Source organism: Corvus moneduloides, chromosome 16, assembly GCF_009650955.1.
Source record: "Corvus moneduloides isolate bCorMon1 chromosome 16, bCorMon1.pri, whole genome shotgun sequence".
NCBI classification, from domain to species: Eukaryota; Metazoa; Chordata; class Aves; order Passeriformes; family Corvidae; genus Corvus; species Corvus moneduloides.
The window spans coordinates 372,188-397,563 of NC_045491.1; the positions used below are offsets into that span (position 1 = coordinate 372,188).

Genomic DNA, 25,376 nt, shown 5'->3' on the forward strand with positions numbered 1-25,376 from the left:
TGTCCCTTGCCATTGCCTAAGTTACAGTTTGTCCAGTTTCTGAAGCTGTATTTGGGGAATAGCTCCCTTTCCCATAGCTGAGAAAACAGCCCTGAAAACATAAACCTGAGAGCAAGACAAACTGAGAAGCTGGTATCAGCACAAGCAGAGCCCCTTCCCTCCCTCTTTGTTTATAGCAGCCTCATCAGTATTTGCCTTTCTTAGACATGCAATGAGCTTGTTTATCTTACTTCCTCTCAGCCTAGTGCAGCTCACTGAAAAGGATACAAGTCTCTATGTTTGCTCCGACAATGTAGCCTGTCACATCGAAGTTGATGCGGATGAATTTGCCCTGTGAATGAAAAGAAGATCTAAATTGGGCTATTCTTTCAGCTTATGCCAGGTTTTCTGACTTTAGCCAGTATTTAGCCTGTTTCATAAGATGTGTGCATCATCCTCCCAAGAATAACATGCTTGACTCCCTCCTGCTGGGACAACCTGTGGAACAGCCTGAAAAGAAGTGAACTTCTCTGATATTCCCTCTGTACAGATTTCCCCCCACTTTGTTCAGGCACTTAGAGGGAAAGGAGTTCTCCCTGCTGGACTAGGCTTTGGAATCAGGGGTAGGACAACATCTTTGTTCTACTTTGATTTCCACAAAGTCAGTGAGGGAACAGCCTTGGATTTGTGTAACTCACTCTGCTAAGGTTGGCCCACATGGATCCCTAAAATTTGCAAGGAGAGAGCAGAGGTGGGAGAGGAGGGTCTGCAGGGAAAACGGGCATCTGCCAGCACTTGCAGGAAGAAGTGTCATCAGATAATGACAGCTCTCGGCTCACAACATTCTAACTCAGATCTGTGTGACTGGTTTTTTCTTTCTTCTCCATTTTCTCTCCGTTTTTTCTCCATTTTCTATTTATTATCTTAACCAGGACATAACAGACACACCTTATGAGATATATATATACTCAACAATGGTGCAAAGAAAATGGAAGTACAGATTTGGTTTGCGAATATTCTGGAGGTGGGTATCTGCTGGAGCAGAAGGTGACTCTAAAAGGTCACACATAGACTGCTAAATTGTGAGAGACAATGTTACTGTCAAGTTTGAGCCTGATCTTTAATCTTCTGTCAAGCCAAATTCCTATTTAAGAGGAGAATTCGAAACTGTTTTTAAGGGATCAGTTTTAAGGCTCTCTTTAGAGAGAAGCACTGATGGGGACCACTGTCTGTACACTGGCTTTTAAAAGGTGTTTTACCTCCCCCTCCACCCCAGACCGACCTGGATTTCTCCTACTTACGAATCTGGAGGAGTTGTCATTCTTCACAGTTTTGGCATTTCCAAAAGCTTCAAGAATAGGGTTTGCCTGTAGAAGCTGTTTTTCCAGCTCACCCTAAAATTCATTCAGAAGCAGTTAACACTGAACTTCGTAATTACTTACCTGAAACCAACACTTGTACACAGGAGAGAAAGGTGAAATCTAAGTTAAGTCTCTATTTTTTTTGCTGAATACTGCATTTCATGTGGATTTGTTTTCATTCTTGATTAATCTTTGTGTTTAACTATTTGTGCAATTGACTGCTGCCCTGTATACATGACCCTTTTCCAGCCCTGTTGCCTGTGACAGATCAAATTCTATTAATCTGTTTAATATCATGACTGGCCTTCCTTAAAAAAGAGGGTCATTCAATGTCAATTTTTTCTTCCAGTTTAGTATAATTTTTAAAAGGGATATTCTTAAAGGAACCTCTAGCATGTCTTTTCCAAGTTAGTTTATTGAGACCCTTTGCTAGCAAATGACAACGTAATTAGAATAACTTGCCGAGAATAATTTTAATGTAATGCAGCACAAAGCTACAAAGCAGATTTCATCAAGTCTATTAATAATGATCCATGCAGGGCTACTTAGGTTAAATATGGAATTGCATTGATTTATTTCAAACTAGGATAATGAATTCTCATGCAAACACACAAACTTCGTATTATATTGTTAATTGTGATTGGTAATTGCTAAGGAAACAAATCATGCAATGAAACAGGCATGCATTTAATTCTATATATTTACCTAATCCTATTTCTAAGCAAATCAATGAAGTTGAAAAAATACTTTGAATATGTATACAGCTTTTCAGAACTCTTCATTCAACTTTGTCCTATGAGATCATTTACATTCACATTTACTTTGCCACACTATTCTTTGAATACTACTCCATGGTAACATGCATTATTTCAAATAACTCACCTTGAAAAGGAAAATGTCCTTGATAGATAATATGATATAATTTAAATCATTTTAATTGGAAATTAAGGCAATATTTTGTTTGAATCTAGGAAATAATTTGGAAAATGAAAGCGCTCCCAATTAATGTGCAAATCTGGTAACCTTTTTCTAAATGTCACTCCTGAATGTCCTGTAACTCCTATGGCAATGATGAGCGCTACCTCAGCAGTACCATTAAAAAGCTTACTACCCAAGAGTTGGAGGAGGAAGGAAGGAAAGTTTCCAAACAAGTTCATACAGGAATCCTAGAATAAGTAATGAATTCCTAAAAGTCCCTGAAGATTCTCTGTACTGAGCAGATCTGTCCAGTTACTCTGTGTAGATTAAAAACTCCAGTATAAGCAAAGGGTGTTGCTGCAATCAGATGGTGACATCTGAAATAGTACCTTGTCTGTTAAAATGAGACAGACACCACCTGCTTCTACTGAGAACCGAACTATGCCATAAACCTGGGTATAAAACTATGGCTCCACATGGCCAGCACTGTGTGCAGCTGTAAGTCCACCAAACTCCACAGAGGTGCCTATGCCAACCATGAATTAATTTTTTTTTTTTTTTTTTTAGAGAGATTGTCAAAAGAAGTACTAAATTAACTAAGAGGCAACACTGTCATAGCTGAAGTCTGAGAGGCAGCAGTCAGAATGGGGCAAAAAAGACTGCATGAAAGAAAATAAATCCCATTTGCCTGGCACAGAAACACCAAGAATATGCCAGCTAACCTGCCTGGATTCCCAAAGCATCGCTATGTGGTATGCCACACAGAGAGGAGGGCCTGTAACACACCTGCAGACAGGTGCTGCAGTGGGAATTGCTCTGTTACATGTCACAGCAGCAAGTTAAGAACATGCTGACCCTTGTGGTGGTGCACAGTTCTCAACAGTTACACGGAAATGCAAAATTCCAAGCAATAACAAATGGAAAGCATGCAGCCAAACAAATCAAACACTGTGAGGTTTAGGAATTATTTCACAACAGTCCTAAAAAGTTCAACCTGAAGCACAGAAAGCATTTGGGTATTTCATTCAAAAACCACATTGTTTCATTTCAGGCTGAGCGGCTCTTCCAGGATCGTGGGAAATTTAATTCAAACTATGGCAATTTGAACACACACAGAGATATAGAAGAGGGTGATATTTGAAAGATGACCCAGCCTGTGTCAGACCTCATTCTTTACCATGGAGCCTGACACAGTTAGGCTTGATTTGTGAGAGCATTTGGTGCTATTGTTGCTTTTTATCATATCATACAACATATTTCAACAAAATCTCTCTTAAATTTTTGGGGTGCAACAATAGCATGCAGATCTACACTCAGTGCCTTAAACACACATCAAACAGTCTAAGTTACTCACGTAGGCAAAAGATGGACCTTGCTGTATTGAATAACATGGTATAAAATAAATGTCAGTATAATTTCTATTAGACAGACATTTTTATTGTTTTTCCTCTATTAAAATAACCAGTACACAGTTTCCATGCAAATAAACCAGGAATACAGACATGAACAATCTATTGCAGACATACCAAGGGCACAAATACCATTAACATACATACAGCATTTTAACTGAAGAGAAAAAAAGCCCTGAAACAAAGGGATGGGATTTGGATCCAGTCCCAGGTTAGTCTCTCAGGACCAGACAAGGGCAAATATTTTTATGATAAATCCCTTATTCTTCTCTGGTGCATTTTGTTATTCATTATATTTTAATGACTGAAATTGCAGTGTCAGTAGTTCTAATCACTGAATTACTATTTGTCAGCATGGTACAGAACAAATTAGACTTTCTCTCAGCTCCTCTCTGATGGATATTTGCCTTCAGGTCTGTCTCAGGGCAAATTTGATCCTGAGATTCACGTAATTCCCCAGAGGAGTCAGCAGCAACTGCACTTAGGGATGGCTTTGGCACCCCATGTTCATTTCCCCCAGACACTGAGCAGGATCTCAATAGGCAGAAATAATTTTTTTTGCATAAACATTAAACATTAGTCTTGGACTGTTTCCACTAAATTTAATCACAGATTTCTAGAAAATACTACTCAAAAGGACATCTACTCCTTCCCCTGCCCCAAATTAGAATCTCCTGTACATAAAAGCCCAGCTATTTGTGGTGGAAGAGGGAGGGCTGCATATCCTGTGCTCTGCTGACGCATGGGCAGGGGCAGCTGCAAGACCCAGCACAGGGGTGGTCATGAGATTTTACTTTACTTCCCCTTTCCGTACTAATTACTCATCTTGGACCCAGTCTTGTATTTGAGACACGATGAAATGTCTTCCTGAATTAAGCCTGTATTTTGCCATAAAAGTGAATTGCTTCATTTTTTTTGCAAAAGTTTTGAGTAACATTGGAAAGGCTGGAAATGACATAGGACCTGGAGTTGTATCACTGAGAAGAGCAAAGACAGCTGAGGGCCTCAGCCATGGTAATGATCTCCAGGAACTGGGCAGGTATATGGTTCAAAGTAAGAAAATGAACTTTAGTCTCTCAGGCAAAACTATTACAAAGTTTGAAGTCACAAAGTACTTATAAAAAATTGTGCCTTTCAAAATTGTTACCTCTGACAGAGCAGTAAAAAGAAAAGACAAGTTTTATACTGGGACTCTTTGCTAGTTAGTAAGAAAACTTAGTAATGAATCCAATCAAAACTTTGGAAGTTTAAATGCTGGTATACATTTTTATGATGGTGTTGGACAATGTGTTAGTTACCAGCTTTCCCACACTTCTTACTTGCTAGAGGTCAAGGGTAAAACAAGGACTCGAGCCCTTGCAGACTTCAATGCCTTCATGCTGGCATATAAATAGGTGCTATGCATATGGAAAGCTATGTATATTTCTGTTCTCCCTAAGTACATTCGGATTTGATGCCTAAGATGGTGTCAAACAAAATTTTCTTTCCATAAACATAGAGCTGTGACGTAGTTGTGTACACTTAATATGTCGACTGTTTGACAAGCCACAGTCCCTGACTTGCACAGTCACCTCAGCACAGCCCTCAGAGGCCTGAGGGAGAGTTGGATATGGAAGAGCTCACTTACAGTGACGCTGGTGTCCTTTTTGCCCTTATGTGAAGAAGCAACAACAGCCAGGTACTGAATGACCTTTTTGGTATTTTCTGTCTTGCCAGCACCAGATTCACCTCTGAGGGGAAAGAAAATAACACAAAAGAAGGTAGGTAACCAGTGGACTCCTTCTGCCGTGTAGATGTGTGTAGTATATAAAAACAGGACTGGAGACTGCCCAGCTCAGTTCTTATTTACCCCAGAACACCATCTCCCAAATCCACCTGACTTCAGCCTGCAAAGAATGCATTATCAGAGCTATATCTCTGTCCTGGTAGTATTTTGAGTGGACAATTGGCTATTTAAGGGAATTCTAAAACATGATGCATTTTTGAACAGCAGTTCATCTTGCTTTGGCAGCATCTGAACACTTCTGAGAAGTGGAGCTGGCAGGGAATCTGCTTATATTTAAGATCAAAAAATACAACATTAACTACGATGTGGTACAGCAGTAAAAGAAAACATCAGCAGTAATACAATGGTTTTCTCTTCTGAAACTCTGGCATTAAAGTAGACTAACTACAGATGAGGCAGCTTGATCCTGCCTCATCTGAACTTTGTTATTCAGATGCTCCCTGAATTCAGTGGGACCCGGAATGGAGCCACCTGAGGTGTCCCTGCTCACTGGGTAATAAAGGACATCATGGGGAGATGTCTGACCAGCAGAACTGGCATCCCAGCTCTGCTCCATGCCCTCAGTGTCCCTTGGGAAGGAAGGCAGTAACTTCTTATCTCTTGGAAGACTTCCAGGTTAAGTTTATTTACAACTCTTAAGCCCTCTCTTAAAGTAAAAGAGTGGTTTTCAAAGTACAGATAGACAGTCTTTTCTCAATAGAAATTTCCAGCCAATTTTCCTCTCTAATTGTTACATTACATCATCTTATGTCTTTCAGATACCTCTGGCTCTGATGATTATATGGACAAAAATGTTTTATACTGTCTTGCTCAGCAGTCAAAAAGGGTGGTAAAGTGGGCGTGGATGTAACAAACGATTTCTTTCAACTGAGCTAGTGCTGTGAGGAGAACAACAATCTAAGTTGGACCTCTTCTTCTTTGGATCTAAACTAAAATTGATTTAAAAAAATAAAAGAACAATACATTCAAAAATCCCAGAGATATTTATCAGCTCTTTTGAGTCTGAAACTTTTTAGCTGGATCCACTGCAGTTATGCTTCTTTTCCTGATTAGGAAATGCAAGAGTTAATTTTCCCTATAAAAGAACCAGTGATAAATGGACATGAAAATATGGAGAAGTGCTGGACAGAACTTTCAATACAGAATGACATTGATGTAAACCTTAGGAAACCAGAAACAATTCCTGCCTGAGGTACGACATGATAAGAACTGTTTCTTCTGGCTTTTAGAGTTTGAACCACAAATAATTGAGATTAATTGATTCCTTTTCACAAGACCTGGGTTAATTTGCACAGTTTAGAGATTGGATTCATCTCTGCCTGTGCTTCAGTACTAAAACATTTCTATGTTTTATTGATAAAAATTAAGTGTCCTGGGAACAATTCCAAACCAAGCACACCAATTTGAAGTCATATGCATACAAACTTTTCAAGTAAATCTACCTTTTAGCTTTGTTTCTTTGGAAAAAAAACAACCAAAACAACTTTCTTCAAACAAACCCTGGGCTTTGAACTATTCCATTTTATTAAGGGTTATTTGTAGTTCATCACATCATCATTGCATTTCCTTTCTCCCAGGGCAACAGTGCCCATCATTTGGCTTTTCCCTGAATCCCTGTGAGTATTACCATATATGGCATCATTTTACTTGTAATTATCCCATCATACTGTAATGCTTAAGTTACTTAACATTTAGTTCTGTTCTTTCATCCTTAACTCTTTGCTTCTGCAGAGGCTGAGGGCTTTCCTGTTTTCTGCAGATAGACTTTGGGGCTTTAACTTCCTTTTGAAACAGACAATAAAAAGTTCCTCAACATGATATACAAAACACACAGAACCTCAACCACCTTGGGTTAATTAGAAAAAAGTCTCCAAGGTCAATAAGTAATGAAGAATAATGTCTACAGCAGATGAATACATCTGATTTTCAACATATCAGATCAGTCATAAATGTCCATGACAATAGACAGGTCTGATAAACAAGTATCCATTAAACAACATTAGTAGCCCTCATACGCTGAAAGATGTATCACAGCCATATGACAACATCTGATTTCATCTCAGTGATGAAATGCCATGTGTCTGTAAACCAACTAGTGAGGAGGCATTGACCCCTAGGTCAGGGTCAATGCCTCTAAATATCAAGACGTTTACCAAGAGAGACCCAGGAGGAGAAGACCATGTGAATCTCTTAGGTCACTTCACAGGTGGATGAAATTGTTCCTAGAACTATTGAGTTGCAACAGAATCGGTCATGCAGAATGGGTTTTTTCTCTGCATCTGCCTTGAAGTACTATAATTTCTGAGGTGGCAGAAACAACTTCCATTGTAGTATGAGAAATCCCACCTGCTTTAAAATCTACTTGCTCTCTTGAGCTCAGTGACTGAATTTTTAAAGATGGGTCTTTTTACTGCAAATATCTTCTGGTGGTTTTGGCATGGACCATACATGATGGGATTCCTCCCAGGAGGTATCTGCTCCTTTCTTCTGAGTGTCCATTTTCTGCAGACTTAATTATGTTCCAAGTAGATGTTCACCATATAAATGCTGTTACCACGCTCCTAACCTTCATCTTTAGGAAGCAGACTGACCATTTGTTTAATTGAAGCCTCTCAAATAATTCTTTTTCCTGCCATACACAAGGGAGCACATTTACTGCCAGTGCTGTTCTTTGCACCCAGCTCAGATGGCCAATGCAAAAAACCAGATCAAAAGCAAGTTCCACTGCACAATTCTGAGTGGCCCAACAGCAGTACTTTAGCTACTTCCTATGCAAGTTTTCCTCCTAAGAAACTCTTTGGCTTTCCCAGAGCAAAGGGCTCCACTAGGCTAACAGTCTCGCTCTGTTAAAGATACCACTCTCACATCATGGGGTAAAACTTAAACTTATCCTTCCCTCGTTGCTTGCCAGGCATTGTTTTAGGAACTCAGTAGAGGATTTAAAGCACATAAGGTCACATATATAGTGCTCAGCTATAACAGAGTTTTTGTACCTCTTGAGCTACAAAATCCTCCATGACTCCATTAACTTCACCTTAAATTAAAATTATCCCAGCTAGAATAGGTTTCCAAGTAAGAACAAGGTGACACTAGCAGATTGGCCCCACTGTTGGGAGTTGAGCCTGTGGTGTAACTAGGACTTTTGTACATTTGAGAATAACTGGGGAAAATTAGTTCTAAAAGTGTATTTTTTTTTTGCTGTTGTTGAAAAGTTGAAAGCTTTCCATGCTAATATTATGATATGAGACTTAGCTTAATTCCACTTTTGGAAACATCTGAAAAGCAACAGCAGAATTTATTTTCAGTGTTTGTTTCAGTAAGCAGTGAACCACAAGAATTGCCCGTTCACACATCCCTTAATCCGGCTGTGCTGGCACTGTGGGAAGCCCCTGTGCACAGGGCACTCCATGTGGTGCTCTAAATCACATCAGGGCTTGGCAGCCTTTGTCCTGCAGTATGAGATGTGCAAACATAATGAAAAGCTTTGTCCTAGACCAGCTGTACCCCACTGGAGACTCGTCTCAGAAGCCAGCCCAGTGATCCTACGGGTTTGCTTACAAAACAATTCCCAAAGGAGACGGAGCGGGTTCAGCTCCGCCCGGGTCTGGGGCTCCACGAGGTGTCTGTGTGGGAGAGGGGCGAGGCAGCAGCGCCTGCCAGCCCCAGCCTTTGAGATTTACTGAGCTGGGGAAGAAGAGCTTTGCTCTCCCGTCGAGGAGTCTTTTGACTAACAGGGCTTTGCCGTTTGGAGATGTTCTGGATGATTTTGCTTCTTGACGTGTCAGGGAAGGAAATGGGCTGGAGTCCCACAGCCGGGTGAGGCTCTGGAGGGTTTGCCCACAGAGAGAGAGAGGAGGAAGGGGAAAAGGGCAGGATCGTCACCGCCCCACTCAGTGTTTTGTTGCCATATCAAATTAAGTGGAAATACGATCCTGCTACTTCCCCCTTTTTTATAGAAGCTATTCAAACTGAACCTGTGTTTTAAAAAACAAAAAGGTAATGAAAACGTACTTGATTATATGTACAGGTATTTAACATGTACTTGTTTCCACAGACTTCACAATACCCCAAACATTCAGAACTTTGATCAGATTGTTTTCTCATTCATTTAAGGTAGATTTTTTTTTAAACTGAAACTTGTGCACAGTCCTCTTAGCCACATTTGCTTTCTAGAAAATACCTGCTCTTTTCAGGAAGTGGCTAAAATATGATAACCCCGAGATCAGACAGGTTTATGAGGAAGTTGTTAAAACTCTCATGTGGTTAGTTCTGCAAATAAGCACTTGTGGAATTTTTAGTGAAAAACCTTTTGAAATCTCCAGGAGAATCCACTTGTGTCTTTAGAAATCGAACAACAAGAGGCCAGAAGTCTCCCTTGAGGGCTTGTGCCTCTACTAACACTGGAAGAAGCTTGAAAAGCCACAAGTCTGTTCACTGGCCATTGCCTAGTTCAATTCACACTTTATTGCTGATGTACTGAACTTGCTCAGATCTCTGAGTACCTGGACAGATTTCTTGGGATTTTTCCTTCAGCAACATCTATGTGCTGGTCAATATGGACTAAGAGTGAGTACAGACTATTTTGTGGCCAACTCAGATGTCAAACAGGAGAGAGCACTGTGTGGGAGGCCAAAGCACAGGCAGGAGTTTCAGGAAATCCCAATGGGCAGGCAGAGCAGTGAAGGCTGCTCAGAACAGCACAGAGACCAAGACACAAGGGTGGAAAAGTCTTACCTGCCCTAATTTTCAGACACATAAAAGAGTAAGATTCCATATTTCATACCTTTAGTGCAATATTTTGTATTGTATATTTATTATATATGTTATGCTAGATGTTATGTTACAATAATGCAGTCACAGATATATTAGTAGGCACAGCTATGGTATAAAGTTTTTTGTGCTGTAAATGTGCATGGTAAGATGGGGGATTTTGAGGCTGACTGTAAAATGCCAGAGAGCAACAGGCAGGGAATGACACGAGAGCATGCTCAGTGATGGTACCCATGGGAAAGAGCTAACAGCGAAAGGATGTGTGTGCAGAGGCCAAAGGCAGTATGAGTGTAGTTATTAATAAAATGTAGAGGAAATAATGAAATCAGGAAAGACGGGGAATTCTGAGGAAGAACTGGAACCCATGAGCATTGAAGACAGATGGAGATTTTAAACATACCATGGCTAATCACACAAAGGGGAGGGATTGAAAAAGGATACAAACAGTACTTAACCACATGAGGGCAGCTTTAATGAGCTGAGGGTGAAGTCCTGAGAATGGGTACATTTATAGTCAGAAACACAGCATCAGGCTCAGTTCTCAGATCTGCCCCCCTGCCTGTGTGCCAGGAGCATTTCAGGGGATCCATATGAATCCTTACAGCTATTCTTTTACAATTTAGGTACCAGGCCTTGGAAAGTTAAAGCCTGTAGCTTTTTCAAGAAAAAATCCTGGTTGATCAATGCCATGAAGTCTTCAGTTATTACATATTTTAGGCAAAAAGGTAATTTCTTAGCATTTTTAACAATTCTATAAAGTACTACAAATTGCTTCAACTTGATAGCTGCCAAGCTGAAAGCCAAGTGAACTTTCTTCTTTCTGCACGGCCAAATAAGGCCAAGAAGAATGTTAAAGCAGTAAAGTTGTGTACATTGGTTTTAGCTTGGCCAATCTTCTTGCTTTAAAAGACGTGTGAGGACTGTTTTAAGCTATGGGTTGTGATGTACGTCCAACATACAGCAATTACTCTAAACATCTTGGAGAGTCACTTGCTGTGGCTGTTTTCAAAATGGGAAAGGCATTTCATTCTCTCTGTTTTATATATTACTGGATGGAAAAGGCATTTAATTTTCTCTATTTTATATATTACTGGTGTGAAACAATTTAGGTTTCCAGCAAGATGGCCAGGTAATTTCAATAAATGAAGCTGCAAGAAGTGGATCCTTTAATGGATTTTCATGAACAAAAAGGCATAGACTTGCAAAAGAAAGTCCCTTTCTTGAAAATACCAATGTTCCAAAGTTAAAAGAAGATTTACTAGTGGAAAAATAAACATAAGTACAGAAATAGAAGGAGGAAATGCATATTGTAAATTAGTCTTCATAACCATGACATATTTCATCCTGGGAAGAATGTGATGATCAATTTTTACTTCATCATTGCAGGAATTTTAGATTTCTTTTAGGCGTTAATGTATTTAGGGTCAGATTTTTGATTGGTATACTTACAAATACTGAAGTCTTGTTGTAACGGAGGTTAAAATTATGATAGCCCTTATGGTACCAGACACAGGGTATAATTTTTATTAGGTGATAATTTTTTTCCAGTCAGTAGTGGCACTCAAAGATAATGTTATGGCTGGTGATCAGTAGCAGTGCTTTTAAAAAACTTTAGTGTAAATGTATATTCAGTCAGTAGCCACATTTTCTCAGATAGCCTAAACCTGAAAGATTACAGCATCATTGCATGACCCTGCTATAAATAATACACATGCCAGCTCTGCAAACAGTATTAGCATTTACATAGAATCAAGTCCTATCTTTTATCAGGAAAACTGAAAAATGTCTAATTTAACAAGCACAAAATTATCTCAAAAGCATTCTTGATGGCATTCAAGAAAATAAAACCAACTAACAAGCAAGAGAAGAATGGAAAGACAGTCATAATTGAGGGTCAAGCAGCAGATCCCTGTCCAGTTCAACATTTTGAGTGATTTTTCAAAACAGGCAGGAATGACAAACCAGTGGGATTTTGTGGAGTAATAATCACACTCCCCAGTTGCTCACTGTAAACTGTTAAATCTCTAAGTTCAGAAAATCAGTTTAAAGAAATAATTTTATCCGTTAAAGACTTCCTATGACACTGATGCTCTTTATCTTATGAACAGGTCTATCTACTGAAGTAGGTTTGGTATTGGAGTTCAAGCTTACTGAAGGTGAGGGGAATGTGTCCATTCCATCAGAATTTGAATTGATTTTGGATAAACAAAGACATTGTGACATTGAGATATACTGAAATAGATTATTTTGCTTACGTGCACAGGATAGACTGGTCTTCTCGATCTGTGAATAAAGAAAAAGAATCCATTAATTAGGGAAAATGGCTTTTCTGACAGAAGCACTTATATTTATGAGGATTTACATTGAACAGCCTAGATCTTCTAAAACCTGGCCAACCATGATTAGTCGAACGTACTGGGTTCACATCTTATTTAATTTGCCCTTGCATTTAAATAACCATCTCTAATAGAAATATTTGTACAAAAAATGAACAAAAGGTTAAGAGGTCAAAAATATTTTCTGTAAATTCCATTAGAGATGAACTGTAATGAGGACAGAAAAAAGATCAGACTCTCTGTAAGAAGATTATAACAAAATTTCAAACCTGAAACTCAAGTTTTTACTATGCTTATGAACTACGGCTAGCAGCCCATTCGAAACAAAGTCTGGACAGATAAAGCATCAACAACTAAGCTGGTCATGCAAAGCTTTGACTTTTGAAAGCAAAGCAGTTCAAATACCTGAATAACATAGTCTGTATTTCATTTCAGACTGAGAGACAACTTTTATCAAGAGCACAAGTAATTTCTTCAGGAGATCTTCCAAAGAATAAAATAAAACAAGATACTTTGTAGATTTTACAAGATCATGTCAACAAGTATGTAAGTATTCTTCATGTTTTTTACTACAAACAGACCATCAAACACATTTTGGATGAAGATTTATATAAAAGAGGACCAAAGTTTCCATTTCTACTATGTGAGACATGTAAGAGTTTTCAGCATACCAGAGTCCAGTGTTCTGTAATGCTGCAGGAAGGTTTAGGATTGCATCCCATCTCCATAACCTGTTCTTGGAGTGATCTTCCCTGCTTATTCACCTGGAGTTGGAGTTTCTCTCTACCTTCAGAACTTTTACACAGATTCTTCTACCAAAAGGCATGATGAGCATGTTTGCTGTGATATGTTCTAAAGTACAACCGTTTTCTTCACTTGTCAAACATCCGGGCAAGTTTCTCAGAGAGGTGTGGTATTTCCAGCCCTGGAGCTACTTGGAAGCAGACTTGAGCAAGGCTTTGAGCAAACAGCCCCAGCACTGAAGTTTGCCTTTACAGTCTGTAAAAAATCCTTCTGACTTAGGAAAATAAATTTCCGGGCAGGTCAAATACATTTTTGAAAAATGTGCTTAGTTTACAACTCTGAGACTTCAGGCAGGTAATTGGGCAGAAGCCAGTGCTTCTGTATGGTTTGGCATTATTTATCCAAAGCAGAGCCAGCATCAGCCTTTGCTCAGAGGTGAAGACACGAGCTCCTTTTGCTCAGTGTATGGGGTGACTTGCAGGAATACCTGTCCGGTTGTTCACCCCTATTCCTGACCCTGTATGTCATAAATACCATGAGATAAACCTATTTAAACCTGTTTATTAAGCTCTCAAGTTGTAACTGCTGCCTGGCCCACAGCCAGTCTAGGAAACACATTAGAGGATTCTACAATGACTTGGATTGATAATAAACAACCGTTTTACCCCCAGTTCCTCAAAAGCTATAACATTAACTGCTTTATTGATCACCACACAACAAATGGTGCCTCTTAACCTCTTTGTTTCGTAAATTGATACAAAATGACTCATTACATTTCTATTGGAGGTGTTTGTCAGCAATCAGCACAGCAGGACTCTCCCACATAAACATTTGGGAGGAGAGGAGCTGTGAGCCATGTTTGTTTTTCACTGCAGGAGATTAGCTAGGCTTTCTTTTAAGTTAAAAAAGTGAGAGCATGGAAGAACAAGAACTTTTGCTAAAAATACATTGTTGTGTAAATAGAAACCATGGGCATATATTGATATTGCATCACTAACCCATAAATACCATAAAGAAAATAAAAGTCACTCTTGATACTGAGCTGCCAGTGGAATTTCTGAGCTCAGGGAACATTAGAAAAAGCTGGTCTCCTCCAAGCCAAGTCTTATCTCACTACTCTTTGCTGCCCATTGCTGCCCTTCTTTTGCTCCTCAGTAGGGGAACCCCCCTGAAGGTGTCTCACAGACTGCCCCACCCCGGGGGCTTCTGTGAGTGCCTGTGAAGGGGCAGCCTGGGGATACCAAAGAGCAGAGGAAGGATTAGGAAGGTCAGAAGTTGCACCAAATGTCCCCAGGGATAGGTTAATCATGGGAGAAACCTCATACTGACAAACTGTGCTGTGCACACTCATGGAGGGAGAATTCCAGATGTTGTTCTGTCTCCTTCTTCAGTTCTAACTAACTGCAACTCTAAGGATGAAACAGATCAGGAAGTCTAATCCTTTCCTGTTGTGACCTGAGCTGCCGATACTGGTCTCATTTACTTTCAAAGACTCTCCCATTTGATTAATCCTATTTCTGTTCTGGAATGTTTTATTCCATATAGAAAGGACTGTGCCCTATTTTGTGACTCTGCAACTTTATGTGGTTAGATCTATCAGAAGAGAAAGAGTTGTAGAAATAAAACTCCTTAAATGTGATTCCTGAGGCTTAAAAAACAACAAAATATGTCTTCTAGATTCTAATATCTTTTTGGCTAATGCCTTTTAAGAAAATTTGATACCATCTGGAAGAGTATCACCCACCTTCTGTATGTCTATATTAGATGTTTAAAGATTTTTTTTAAAATTTTCTCCTCAATTTTTAATAGAGACCTACACTTACATTATAAACCTCACTTGCTTTCCTAAACATGCAGCAGAGCTGGCTTTTTTTTTTTCTTTCTGGAATCTGCTTACTTTTTTCACCAAACACGTCCAGATTGCCTGTAAGAATTCTTGCCCCTCTGCTCTTGATAGACCAGTTAGCTCTGCTTAATCACAAACAAAATCAGATGGTTTATCACAATGAAGCAGCAAGTTGGCAGCTTTACCATAAAAGGAAAAAAACCAGACTGAAATCATGTTCCCCCACTCACTTACTGCTTCTTTACATTTGTTAATAACTCCACTGCCTAAAGGGGACATTTCTGTACAGTCCTGCTGAGGACACAGTAAGCAGATGGCTTTTCACAGTAGCCTCCTTTTCTAAGACCTTGGGAACTGTGTTTCCCTCCCATACCTCCAAGTAACTACCAGGTTGTTTGTTTTTCCATTTTTGACTCAAGCTTGCATAAAAGTGGCTCCACAGAAAATAATCTCCTTGAATCTGCAGAAAGCTGTAATATATTTTCTGCAGGATGATTTATTGCCAGGAAACTTAATGAAGGCCTAACCAACTACACAAAAACTTTGTTACTACTTCTACATAACATGACTTTTCACATTTGTATTGTCTATCATTTATTTTTTGTTTCTGCAAGGAAGATGACAGAAGTCAGCAGAATTACTCCTCCTTACTGGAGCAGTGTCTCAGCTTCACCATCACTGGAAGCCGGCAGTGCTGCAGGAAGGAGTCAGCTACCCACCTCCAGCTCCTCTTCTCTGGCCTGCTCTGCCTCCTCCTTGCTGCTGTGACCAGCATTCACAGACCACACTGTGCACCAGGAGGAGGAGCACCCACTTCAGAACAGCAAAAAGCCAGGGATGGCTTTCACCTGGAGCAGTTTTGCATCATGGCTGCATGAAGAATCCTGCCGGCAGTGCAGGAGTTGGGATGGGGATCAAGCCCTTTGTATGGAGCTACTTCATCCCAAACACAGGAAAGAGCAGAGGGTGCAGGAGTAGGGGGAAATGTTTTATGATTGCAGTCTCTAAGTGTAGCAGTAATCAGCTACAGCTGGCCTGTAAACACAGCCAGGAAGGCCCAGTTCAGTGTAGTAACTCCTGGGGACACACACACACACACACACACACACAAATGCTCTTGTAGAATTCTCAGTCTTTGAGATTAAAGAAAATTAAAGTTTATTCTTGTTCTGGCTGGAAATGAGCATCCACAGCTGTGCCTGGGCAACGATCATACTGCATTAGTGACATGGTATCCAGCAGATTCAACAAGACACCCAGCACTCCTGGCTGAGCATGAGACAGCATGACTGTGATTTGTAAAAGGGCTTTAGGTGCTCAGAAGCACTTGAAACAAGTGGAAATTTTATCTTTGCCCAGCCAACATCTTTGATAATTCCTATGTCCTGTGAGATGTCAGATTTTCTGCATATTTGGAAGAAAATCTTATTATCTGATTGCTGATAGCTGTGGCTAAGTGTTTTTATCAGAACAGCTTTGACGGGACTTAAACATCACCCCTAATGAATACATGAACCAAGTAAGTCTCTGAAGCAGAGGAGAAATGCAGTGTGCACAGCTCTTGTTTTCTGCTGGATGTTTGTGCCAACACAGGGGAGGGTGAGAATGTGGAGGGCTGTGATTCCCAGATGGTGAACCTGCAGCAGGACCAGGGATCTGCAGACACAGAGACTTGGTTCACCAAAAGATAAAGGATCCCTGAGACATCTGAACAAGCTGATTGCTCTGGGCCAAGTGGCCCTGGTCATGAAGTACCAGAATATAACTCCTCAGTCTCATGAATCTAAGACATATTTTACTTTGGCAAGCAGAAACTATGCAAGTTTCCAGATAAGGACCAGTACTGACTTTTCACAGGAAAAACATTTAGTGCTCTGATCCATGTTTATGAGTAAGAACTTTTGTTTATATTCCATTTGGAAATATGCTCACAACCCCCTCTGAAGCTTTCTCTGCCTATACATGTTGCGTGCTCACACAGAACTGTGTTGACGCCCACTTTCACCACTCCAACGTGAACAGAACTTGGCTGAATAACCAGAGTTATTTTGAGGGTTGGTTTTGTTTTATGCACAAAACACGAGTCAGTTTTTACAAACAAAAGCACAGCTTTAAAAACAGCTGGGGCCCTCTTCAGAGATGGAGAGACTCCAAAATGACACATGCAAGTAAAACGTGGGTGTCCTGGGCTTGTGCTGGGAGCTCTGGCCATTCCACTCCCTGGCTGCCGTGCCAGCTGTGCATGGTCGGGCTGGGAGGCAGTGAAAGAGCATCCTCTTAAAGGTTCAGCTGATCACCTACTCCTTTCTTGTTCCTTCCTATTTGCTCTCCTCTTCCTCTCTGCTGCCAGGAATAATTGCAATGGTGGCACATGAATAATGAGGAATAAAGCTTCCCCAAGAGCTGGCAGGGCCAGGAAATTATTCTGAGCACCAAAAGAAGTGAATTGATAGGAGCCTGCACTCTTGCTGCCTCCTGCCTCCAGCACCCAGCCTGGGAGGCACAGCTGAACCCAGGCTGTTCTAAGTGCAGTTAATGGCCACAGCAAGGCAAACCAGCTCCAGTGGCTTCCCACTGCTCAGGAGAATGTGCTGGGAGGGACAGGAGACAATCAGAGAGAGGAGGAGTGAAAGATATCCCTGTGCTGCTTAGATCAGGCTCATCTGTGCTGAGACTAGTTTCCCGTTAGGCAGAAAGCTCTTGTATTGTCAGGACAAAACAGTTCTATTTCAGCATAGGCTGCATTCATATGGGTTTTTTCCTTTCCTAAAGACACAGGTCTTTTTTTGTTTCTTTTCACCCCACCTCGTTTCTAGGGACAAGTACAGTACCCTGCACAACTGCTAATGTTCTGCAGGAGCCAAGAGCTTCTTCCAGAGCTCCCCTCAAGGCTTGCTGCTTAAATAAAGGATCTGAGGGAGGAATGCCTTCAGGGCCTGTCCGGAGCCCTGGACAGTGCTGGATGCAGAGCACAGGGTTCAGGAGGGAAGCTGGAGTACAGATATGGGACTGTGACTTAATGGGACGACCTTCTGCCAAGTAAGTTTTTTATAACTGTGATTATATCACATAGTGTGTAGGAAGGTCTGTTTTCAGGATATTTTTGTTGCTTTATTGGTCCTCCTCTGCTGCACTATAGTTCTGCCTTCTGGGATGCACTCAAATAAAGGAATTGAAATAGCTCCAGAAAAGAAATGTCATATAAGCCATAGGAAGAAAAAATCCTAATCCTTAAGCTCAAAACTGGGAAGCCCTAAACTTTAGAGCCAAGCCTGTGAATCTTGCTGAGCATAGTTGTCAGCCAGAATTTCTGTAGGGTCAGAGTCCTTATGAGGGTATATAAATTTCAAAGCATTTTGTAGAGCTCCTGGTTTCCTGTAGCACCCAAGGTCAATGTGAGATCGTACCTGGTCATGCCCTGAAGTCTGAAGGTGTTGCAGCCTCCTACATTCATCATTTTAGCTTTTTCATCCCTGAATGATGGTTTTCTTTAGAACAAAATCCCCTCAGTCTGTCAGTAGTGACTGCAGGAGGAGGAAAGCACTGTGAATTTGGGGGGTTTGTTTGCACCCTTTGGGGCCTGACTGCTTTCCCATTGTTCATTGCCATCCTTGTTGGAAAACAGAGCACATCTCAACTCGGGGTTCAAGACATCAGGCTGTAGGGAAAGTAGCCCCCAAACACTGTTTGAATCTGCTGTGCTGGCGGGAGAGAGCAGCAATGCTGACAGATCCAGCAGCGCTCACAGCTAACTTTGGAATAGTCTCCACTAGTGGAGAGGGAGCATTTTCCATGCCCGTATTTGCCAAAACTATTTGCTTGACTTTGAAACCTTCCCACATGCCTCAACACAGATGGGTAAAAGGACTGTTTTTCCTTTTTGAGTCACAGTGTTTGTGGACTGCTGTTCCTGCCAAAGAATTCCTCTGAAACTTCTAGAAAGGCAGTGCTGCCCTCTGTGAGAGCTCTTTCCTGGCTGAGTGCTGGAGGAGCACATACGGAGTTCCCAGGTGTTTTCTGCCACATCCAGGGCAGGGATTGCAGCCGGGGCTGTCCTACCTTGCAGCATGCTCCTGTAGGCCGTGTCGGCGATGGCGTAGATGTGCGGTGGCATCTCGTGCCTCTTCTTGCCCTTGTACATGTCAATGATCTTCTCTGAGTAGATGGGCAGCTGCTTGTAGGGGTTGATCACAACGCAGAAGAGACCCGAGTAAGTCTGCAAGGGAATTCAAATAAAAGCTGGCCTTAGTATCCCATGCCATGTGTGGGCTGGGAAACGCAGGCATCGGCTGCATTGAATTAATGGGGTTTTAGCGAGCAGCGCTCCTTTGTGCTCTGCCCACGGTAACAAATGAAGCAGAGATTTTCTGAATGTATGTGTATGGGTAATTTCCAGGTGCACAAATAATTTCTAGTAAGTGAGCTGCTGGAAAGTAGGTGAATTTAGCAATCTGTAGAAACACTGTGATCTGATGTTAGAGCTCCTTAACTTCAGTTATTTTCAGTACAAACCCTTATCACACATAAGGGTATGGTAACAACTGTAATAATTAATATTTCTTTATATGTGTATTTTCTTATCGGAATATGTTATAAATATGTGCTCACATAGGCATCAAATTCTGTAAATTGAAATCCTAGGTAAGAAGCTTGGATTGATGTTTGAAGGGTTTTTTTAAAAAAAGCTTCTATGAACACATGTAACAATGATGATTGATAAGAGTCCTTAAAAAAAATTTCTCAAGTTCCAAATAGATGCCTTGAGAGACTAACCATGCCTTCACTACATGACTCTTTCTGCAGGAAACTTAAGGAAAAATGTGGTTTGTTTAGAATTTAATGAAGGTATTAATGTAAAAGTATATGCATAAACAAACAAGAATATTGGCTGCCAGCTGATAGATGTTCATCCATGTTTTCTTAGTTTTTTGTTTGTTTGTTTGTTTTCCTTTATTTCTAAATACTCCAGCTATTGAACTGGACCACAAATAATAGGATATGATAATAGATGAAGAGACGTATTTCACAAACAGTTGCTAAAAATAAGAAATTTGCAAGGGTATTTAATTTTAAAAGAAGATTTAAACCCCCAAAATAAAAAAAATTACCACATTATGAGATCATAATTGCAGGAGTATTGTGATATTTAAACTGGCATATGGAAAAAAAAGAAATAATGAAAGTATGCTGTTTGTTTGGTTGGTTGTTTTGTTGGTTTGTTTGTTTGTTTAATTTTTATGATTATTTATTTTATTTTCCTGCCGTGTGTGTGAAAGTTGCAGGCTCTGTGGGGTGCAGCTGCTGCCCTCCTCAGCCCCGGGGCTGCTTCCCCTGTGGCTGGAGCTGACCCGGCGAGGCTGGGCCCTGGCACCCGGGAGGCTCCGGGCACAGGGATTTCCCTTTCCTGACCATAATAGGCAATGGCCCAACACAGCCCCGGCACAGCCTGAGCACTTTATATGGCATTTATTCTGCACACAGGGCCGGAGCCTCGGGCGCCAGCAGCAGGTTGGGTGCTGCAGCTGGGCACAGGACATCTGGGGTGCTCCGGGTGCTGATGGGGACCTCCACCAACAGCTCAGGTTGTGCCTGTGTCACCACAGTCCAAGAAAATCGAGCTCAAATCCTCGCCAGTTCTCAGCATCCCCAAGCTGAACCCCTTGGTGTGGAAGGTAGGGAGTTGCTGGGCTGGATTTTCATTGGCATGGGAGTTCAGAAAGAAACTGTGCTGCTCATGTCAAAATGAACTTTAGTGTTGCCAGGATAACACACTTGAAAAGTGACAGTTTTATCCTAGAATGACCACCAAGGCCCTTATGGAAAGGACAGCAAGACATTTTTTAATAGTATAAATAGATTTACTGTGCACACTCAACTAATCATTCTCACCCAAGTAAAATAATAGGAGAGGAAATCAAGGAAATTATTTAGGTGTCCCTTCCCTGAGATTTCCAGGCATTTCCTGACTTGCCACATGTAGGGCTGTTTGCATACCCAGGCACACAGTAACATGCCTTTGAAAAACTAATTTTGAGGCACAAGAAGCAGGCAATTAAGGCAGAGTAAAAGCTGATGAAATTCAGGAATCCTCATTTCTAACTGGACTGTGACTATATGATCTGTCACCTCAGGAAGTTTAATGAAGCCCTCTTATTTTGGTTGATTGTAGCTCTAGGTATCTGCTTTTCAAGGATTTGGGGGAGCTAGATTAATATAGAGGATGTTTTGACACGGCCAAGTGTGTGATTGAAAGTGGGGGCACTGAAGCTTCCATGTCTTAAATCCTTCTCCCTGGGGCAGAGCCTGTCTAGAGAGGGGGACCCCCAGCTGAATCTCTCCCCAGAGGGTCTGGAAGAAGAACATAATTTGAAATGTCTTAGGGATACTTCCATGGGAGTGCTGAGCTTGTGTATCCCTCAGACAGCTACTGCTGATGGGTATTTACAGGAGCCTGGCACAAATACACATCTGCATTGTAAATATCTAGGTCGGGGCAGAAGAGTCCAACCTCAGTTCCAATATGCATATATAGCTTTATGTATAAAAGACAGCATTTTTCACTGTTGAGTGAAGACTGAACAAGTAGTGCCTATGAATACAGCCACAAGGAGCTTGATTCTACTCTCAAATCCACTGAAGTTGCATTGCTGCATTATTCATGCTTATATAATAATTTTTGGTGTAATTCGTGTGTGGATAAAGCAGATTCTTTTTGTTCTGAGCAATGTGAAACATGAGTTAGTGGCTCGTGTTTCTTCTTGCCCCTCTATCTTAATTACCTGTGATGAAGCAAAAGGCCAGGGTGTTTTTCTAGTGTGCAGTCACTCTGTGAATTTCTGCACTGAATCTTTGTATTTAATAATATTTAATGTAAATGCAAGAGGAGAGATTATTTTTCTTTAGCAGATTTGGGAATCCCCATTTGCGTCAGTGATGCTCTGGAGAGAAAAATGTTGAGGTCATGTTTTCTTTGAATGTGTGGGACTCCAAGGGATGCAAATTAGGCAACACATGGCAAAGCCAGGAGATGGTTGCTTACAGTTAGTTTTGCAAGTGGATGAGACTCAAATTCTCTTTAGAGGCCCCCTCTGTTTTTAAAAAGGTATGACAGCATCTAGTAGGGCAGCACTGCATAAAGCTGGACAGTTTCAAGCAGATTTTGGTTACTGAAAATATGATTAACTTGTTGCACTACAAGTCAAATTAATTTCTTTGAAACTTTTACCATCTTAAAATCTAGTCTCTTGAGAAAGAAAACTTAATTTCAGGTACACTTCCATTTTTGCCTCCATGAAAAACTCTTTGATTTCTAATTGCATTATCCACCTTTGGAAATTAATTTCCTCTTTCTGTAGAAAGTGGAAATTCCACAAAGTAAACATAAGGGAAACCCTGGAACATCTATGCAGAGCGTTGCTGAGAACAACAACAAAGAAATGCCCAATCTCCCATTTTATCCTACTAACCTTCTACTAATTCTTTTAATTCTTGCAACAATGCAGAACACTTTCAGAAAAAGTCTATTTTAATCATTAAGGCTGCATGTTCTGATATAATAGCACGTGGGTCCACATGTTCACCTGCAAACTTAAAATCCAATAAACTCAACTAATGAAAAGATGGGAAGTCAAGCTTCTTTCAGGAACTTCTTAATGTGTATTTTAGTACATTCCTGAAGGAAAGATCTTGAGCTTAGCTCTTTGAAGTTACGCATAACAAGTAAGTAGTTCCTTTGTTGTACTCCATATAACTATCTTATTTTCTGCTTCATTTCCTACTTTTCAATTTAGCATTCCTCATATTAGTAATAAGACCTTGACTACTGTTTCTACTTAAGCTCTGTACTTTCACTCATCAATGGTCTTTCATACAAGTAAAATGTTCATAGATTGAAACTGTAGGTAACTTTTCTGCAGCACAGCATAGGGATCCTCCATGTAAAATCAAAGATAACAGCTAAATTCCTTGGAAAAGTTTTGGGCTTTCTTACTGTGCTGTTTGCTAACTGTTGATGTGGATAGACTAAAGGGTTATCAATGTCAAAATATTCTTGTGTTAATGTACTTGTGTGGACTGAAAGACAGAATAATCTTGCGTAGTCTAATAACTCACATGAATATAGAGAAATTATAATTTGTCCAGGCTTGTCTGATCTGTAACTTGACCAACATGAGGGAAAAAAAGGTTTAGTGGATGCATGACTTTGCTTCAGTGACACATTGGTACATGCAAGTACTCTTGCCTAAATTCCAGTGGGTTTGTACCTTTATCCAAACATAAGGTTTAACTCAAGCACCACCAGACCAGAACTTTCCAGCTGCCTTTCAGTGGGAGTTTTGCCTGAGAAAAATTGCATGATTTGGCTTTTCCGTATGCTCTTTTTGCAATTACTGGAAACTTGTTCAGGTTTACCTTGAATTAATTTAAAAGTCCCTATTATTTTTTTTTTTCCCCAAACAGCAGAACTCAGATTTTGTTCACCTATCAGAGAGTACTTTCCAAGCCAACAGTATTCTTTCAGAATCTGTACATTTTGCTGAAAAGAAACCTTCATGTGTTTTAATTTAGTTAAGAAGCCATTATTAAAGAAGCAGGAGAATCATGGGGAATAAAGTGAACTTAAAACATTTTTGGGTTAGGATGCCATTACTGGGGGTTGGTACTTGTATGGCAGTGTTACACAAGGCCTGTGTCGCAGGCAGTGGGTGGGGATCCACCTCGTTGTCAATGGGACATGGTTGCATGCAATAGGAAATGCTCTGAGTGTGGTTGGGTCTACTCACATAAATTAGACCTGAGAAGTATCTCTCCCTTAGATTGTGCAGCACTGAAGCTTCATTGAGGCAAGTCAGCTCTGCCATGTCCTCCACTTTGGAGAACTTTGGAGGGTTCATCTTCTGGATGTCATCCTTGCTCAGTGTCACTTTCTTTCCATTTTCTGCCAGTTCAACTGTCACCTCATCCCCTTTCTCTTCCTTGATACTTGCTGCTTCAAATCCATGTTTCTCTGATGGAATCCAAACCAGTCTCTTTGCTGACCAGTCAGCCTGGGCAAGTGGGTTGTTGATGAAGTTTTTGTCCACAAAGAGGAATTTCTCATCATCGCTGAGAGGTTTTTGAGCCATTTTGACTCAGCAGACACCTGTTGAGGAAGGAAAATATTCTGATTTAAAGGGATAAAGGAAGGCAAATGTGGAGACATTCCAGGCAAAACACATTTGTCAAATATGCAGGAGGTCCAAAGCACTATAGGTCCTGTGTCATATCTCACATTTCCATGTGGATACTTTTGAGTGCCAGCTTAAATACTTTAGAATATATGTGTTCAGATTCTCATGCCTTTGTTACTGTGTCTGGAATCACCAAAATCAAAAGCTTCATGGCACTAAATCAAATGAGGACTTCTGGGCTTATTACTTTATCTTGTTTATATTGCACTGAAGAGCAAAGAGAAAAAAAAAGGCATAACTAATGCCTATGCAATGAGACTGTCAGAACTGCACCAGGACAACCAGCTGAACACCCTCCTGCAGCCTCAGCTCCTGCCCATCACAAAGTTAATTGAATTCAGACAAATAAAAAATTTCCCATCACCCAAATGCTGTTGGGTGCATAGTGGCATATCAGTGCAATAATGAAATAAATAGTAGAAGAATGGTTCCCCAGCTGTGTTCCAGCAAGGACAGAAATGAACTTTTCTTGCAAAGGACTATTTCCAATCACTTAATACCATTTCATTTGGAGAAGAATAAGATTAAGATATGGTCAATAGAAAAAGCAGAAAAAAATTTTTTTTTCTCAATACTGCTTGTGAAGAAGTAGAGTTAGCCCCTCCCCATGGGACAGACAATAGCAGTTGATCATTTATGAAGTATAAATGTCTATCACATGAGAGAGAGAAGAAATAAAACAAGCCTGGAAATTGCCTCAGCTAAAAGATACTCTGAACCATGATGCTCAGACTGGAAGGATGATGCATCTGTGCCATGCACTTGCACTTGGACAAAGCAGCTGGATGTATCTGCCCCATAGGTGAGAGCCAGAGGAGAGTTTGCACGGTGCTGAGACAGGAGGCAGCTGCTCTCCTGCTCTGGCAACTGAAGTTTGGATGTAGCTGCAAGATCAGCGCTGATAATGCTGGAGCTTTGTAAGTGTTTTGCTGTATCTCATGGGGGGCACAGATCTAAAGGAGGGAAGGAGTACACAGAGGATTTGTGGTTTGCTCCA

General features: G+C 40.7%; 1 protein-coding gene and 1 long non-coding RNA gene across 5 annotated transcripts in view; one reads left to right on the plus strand and one right to left on the minus strand.

The window, feature by feature from the left end:
- Window positions 1-25,376, minus strand: part of MYH11 (myosin heavy chain 11) — a 55,615-nt gene that overhangs the window by 25,074 nt on the left and 5,165 nt on the right. For 3 of the 4 annotated variants that reach the window (XM_032125422.1, XM_032125424.1, XM_032125425.1), the window contains exons 2-8: window positions 23,933-24,291; window positions 19,209-19,365; window positions 12,479-12,506; window positions 5,295-5,397; window positions 3,613-3,633; window positions 1,281-1,373; window positions 268-331 (exon numbers count right to left, since the gene is read on the minus strand). In XM_032125422.1, the coding sequence (XP_031981313.1) occupies window positions 268-331; window positions 1,281-1,373; window positions 3,613-3,633; window positions 5,295-5,397; window positions 12,479-12,506; window positions 19,209-19,365; window positions 23,933-24,274 (808 nt within the window). In that variant the 5' untranslated portion in view covers window positions 24,275-24,291. The remainder of the gene's footprint in view (window positions 1-267; window positions 332-1,280; window positions 1,374-3,612; window positions 3,634-5,294; window positions 5,398-12,478; window positions 12,507-19,208; window positions 19,366-23,932; window positions 24,292-25,376) is intronic. The other variant, XM_032125423.1, reaches the window with a different exon arrangement.
- LOC116451751 lies at window positions 5,376-19,367 on the plus strand. Its single transcript, XR_004243323.1, has 5 exons — window positions 5,376-5,427; window positions 6,212-6,645; window positions 12,332-12,379; window positions 12,995-13,105; window positions 15,768-19,367. It is a non-coding gene; the product is annotated as an uncharacterized LOC116451751 (long non-coding RNA).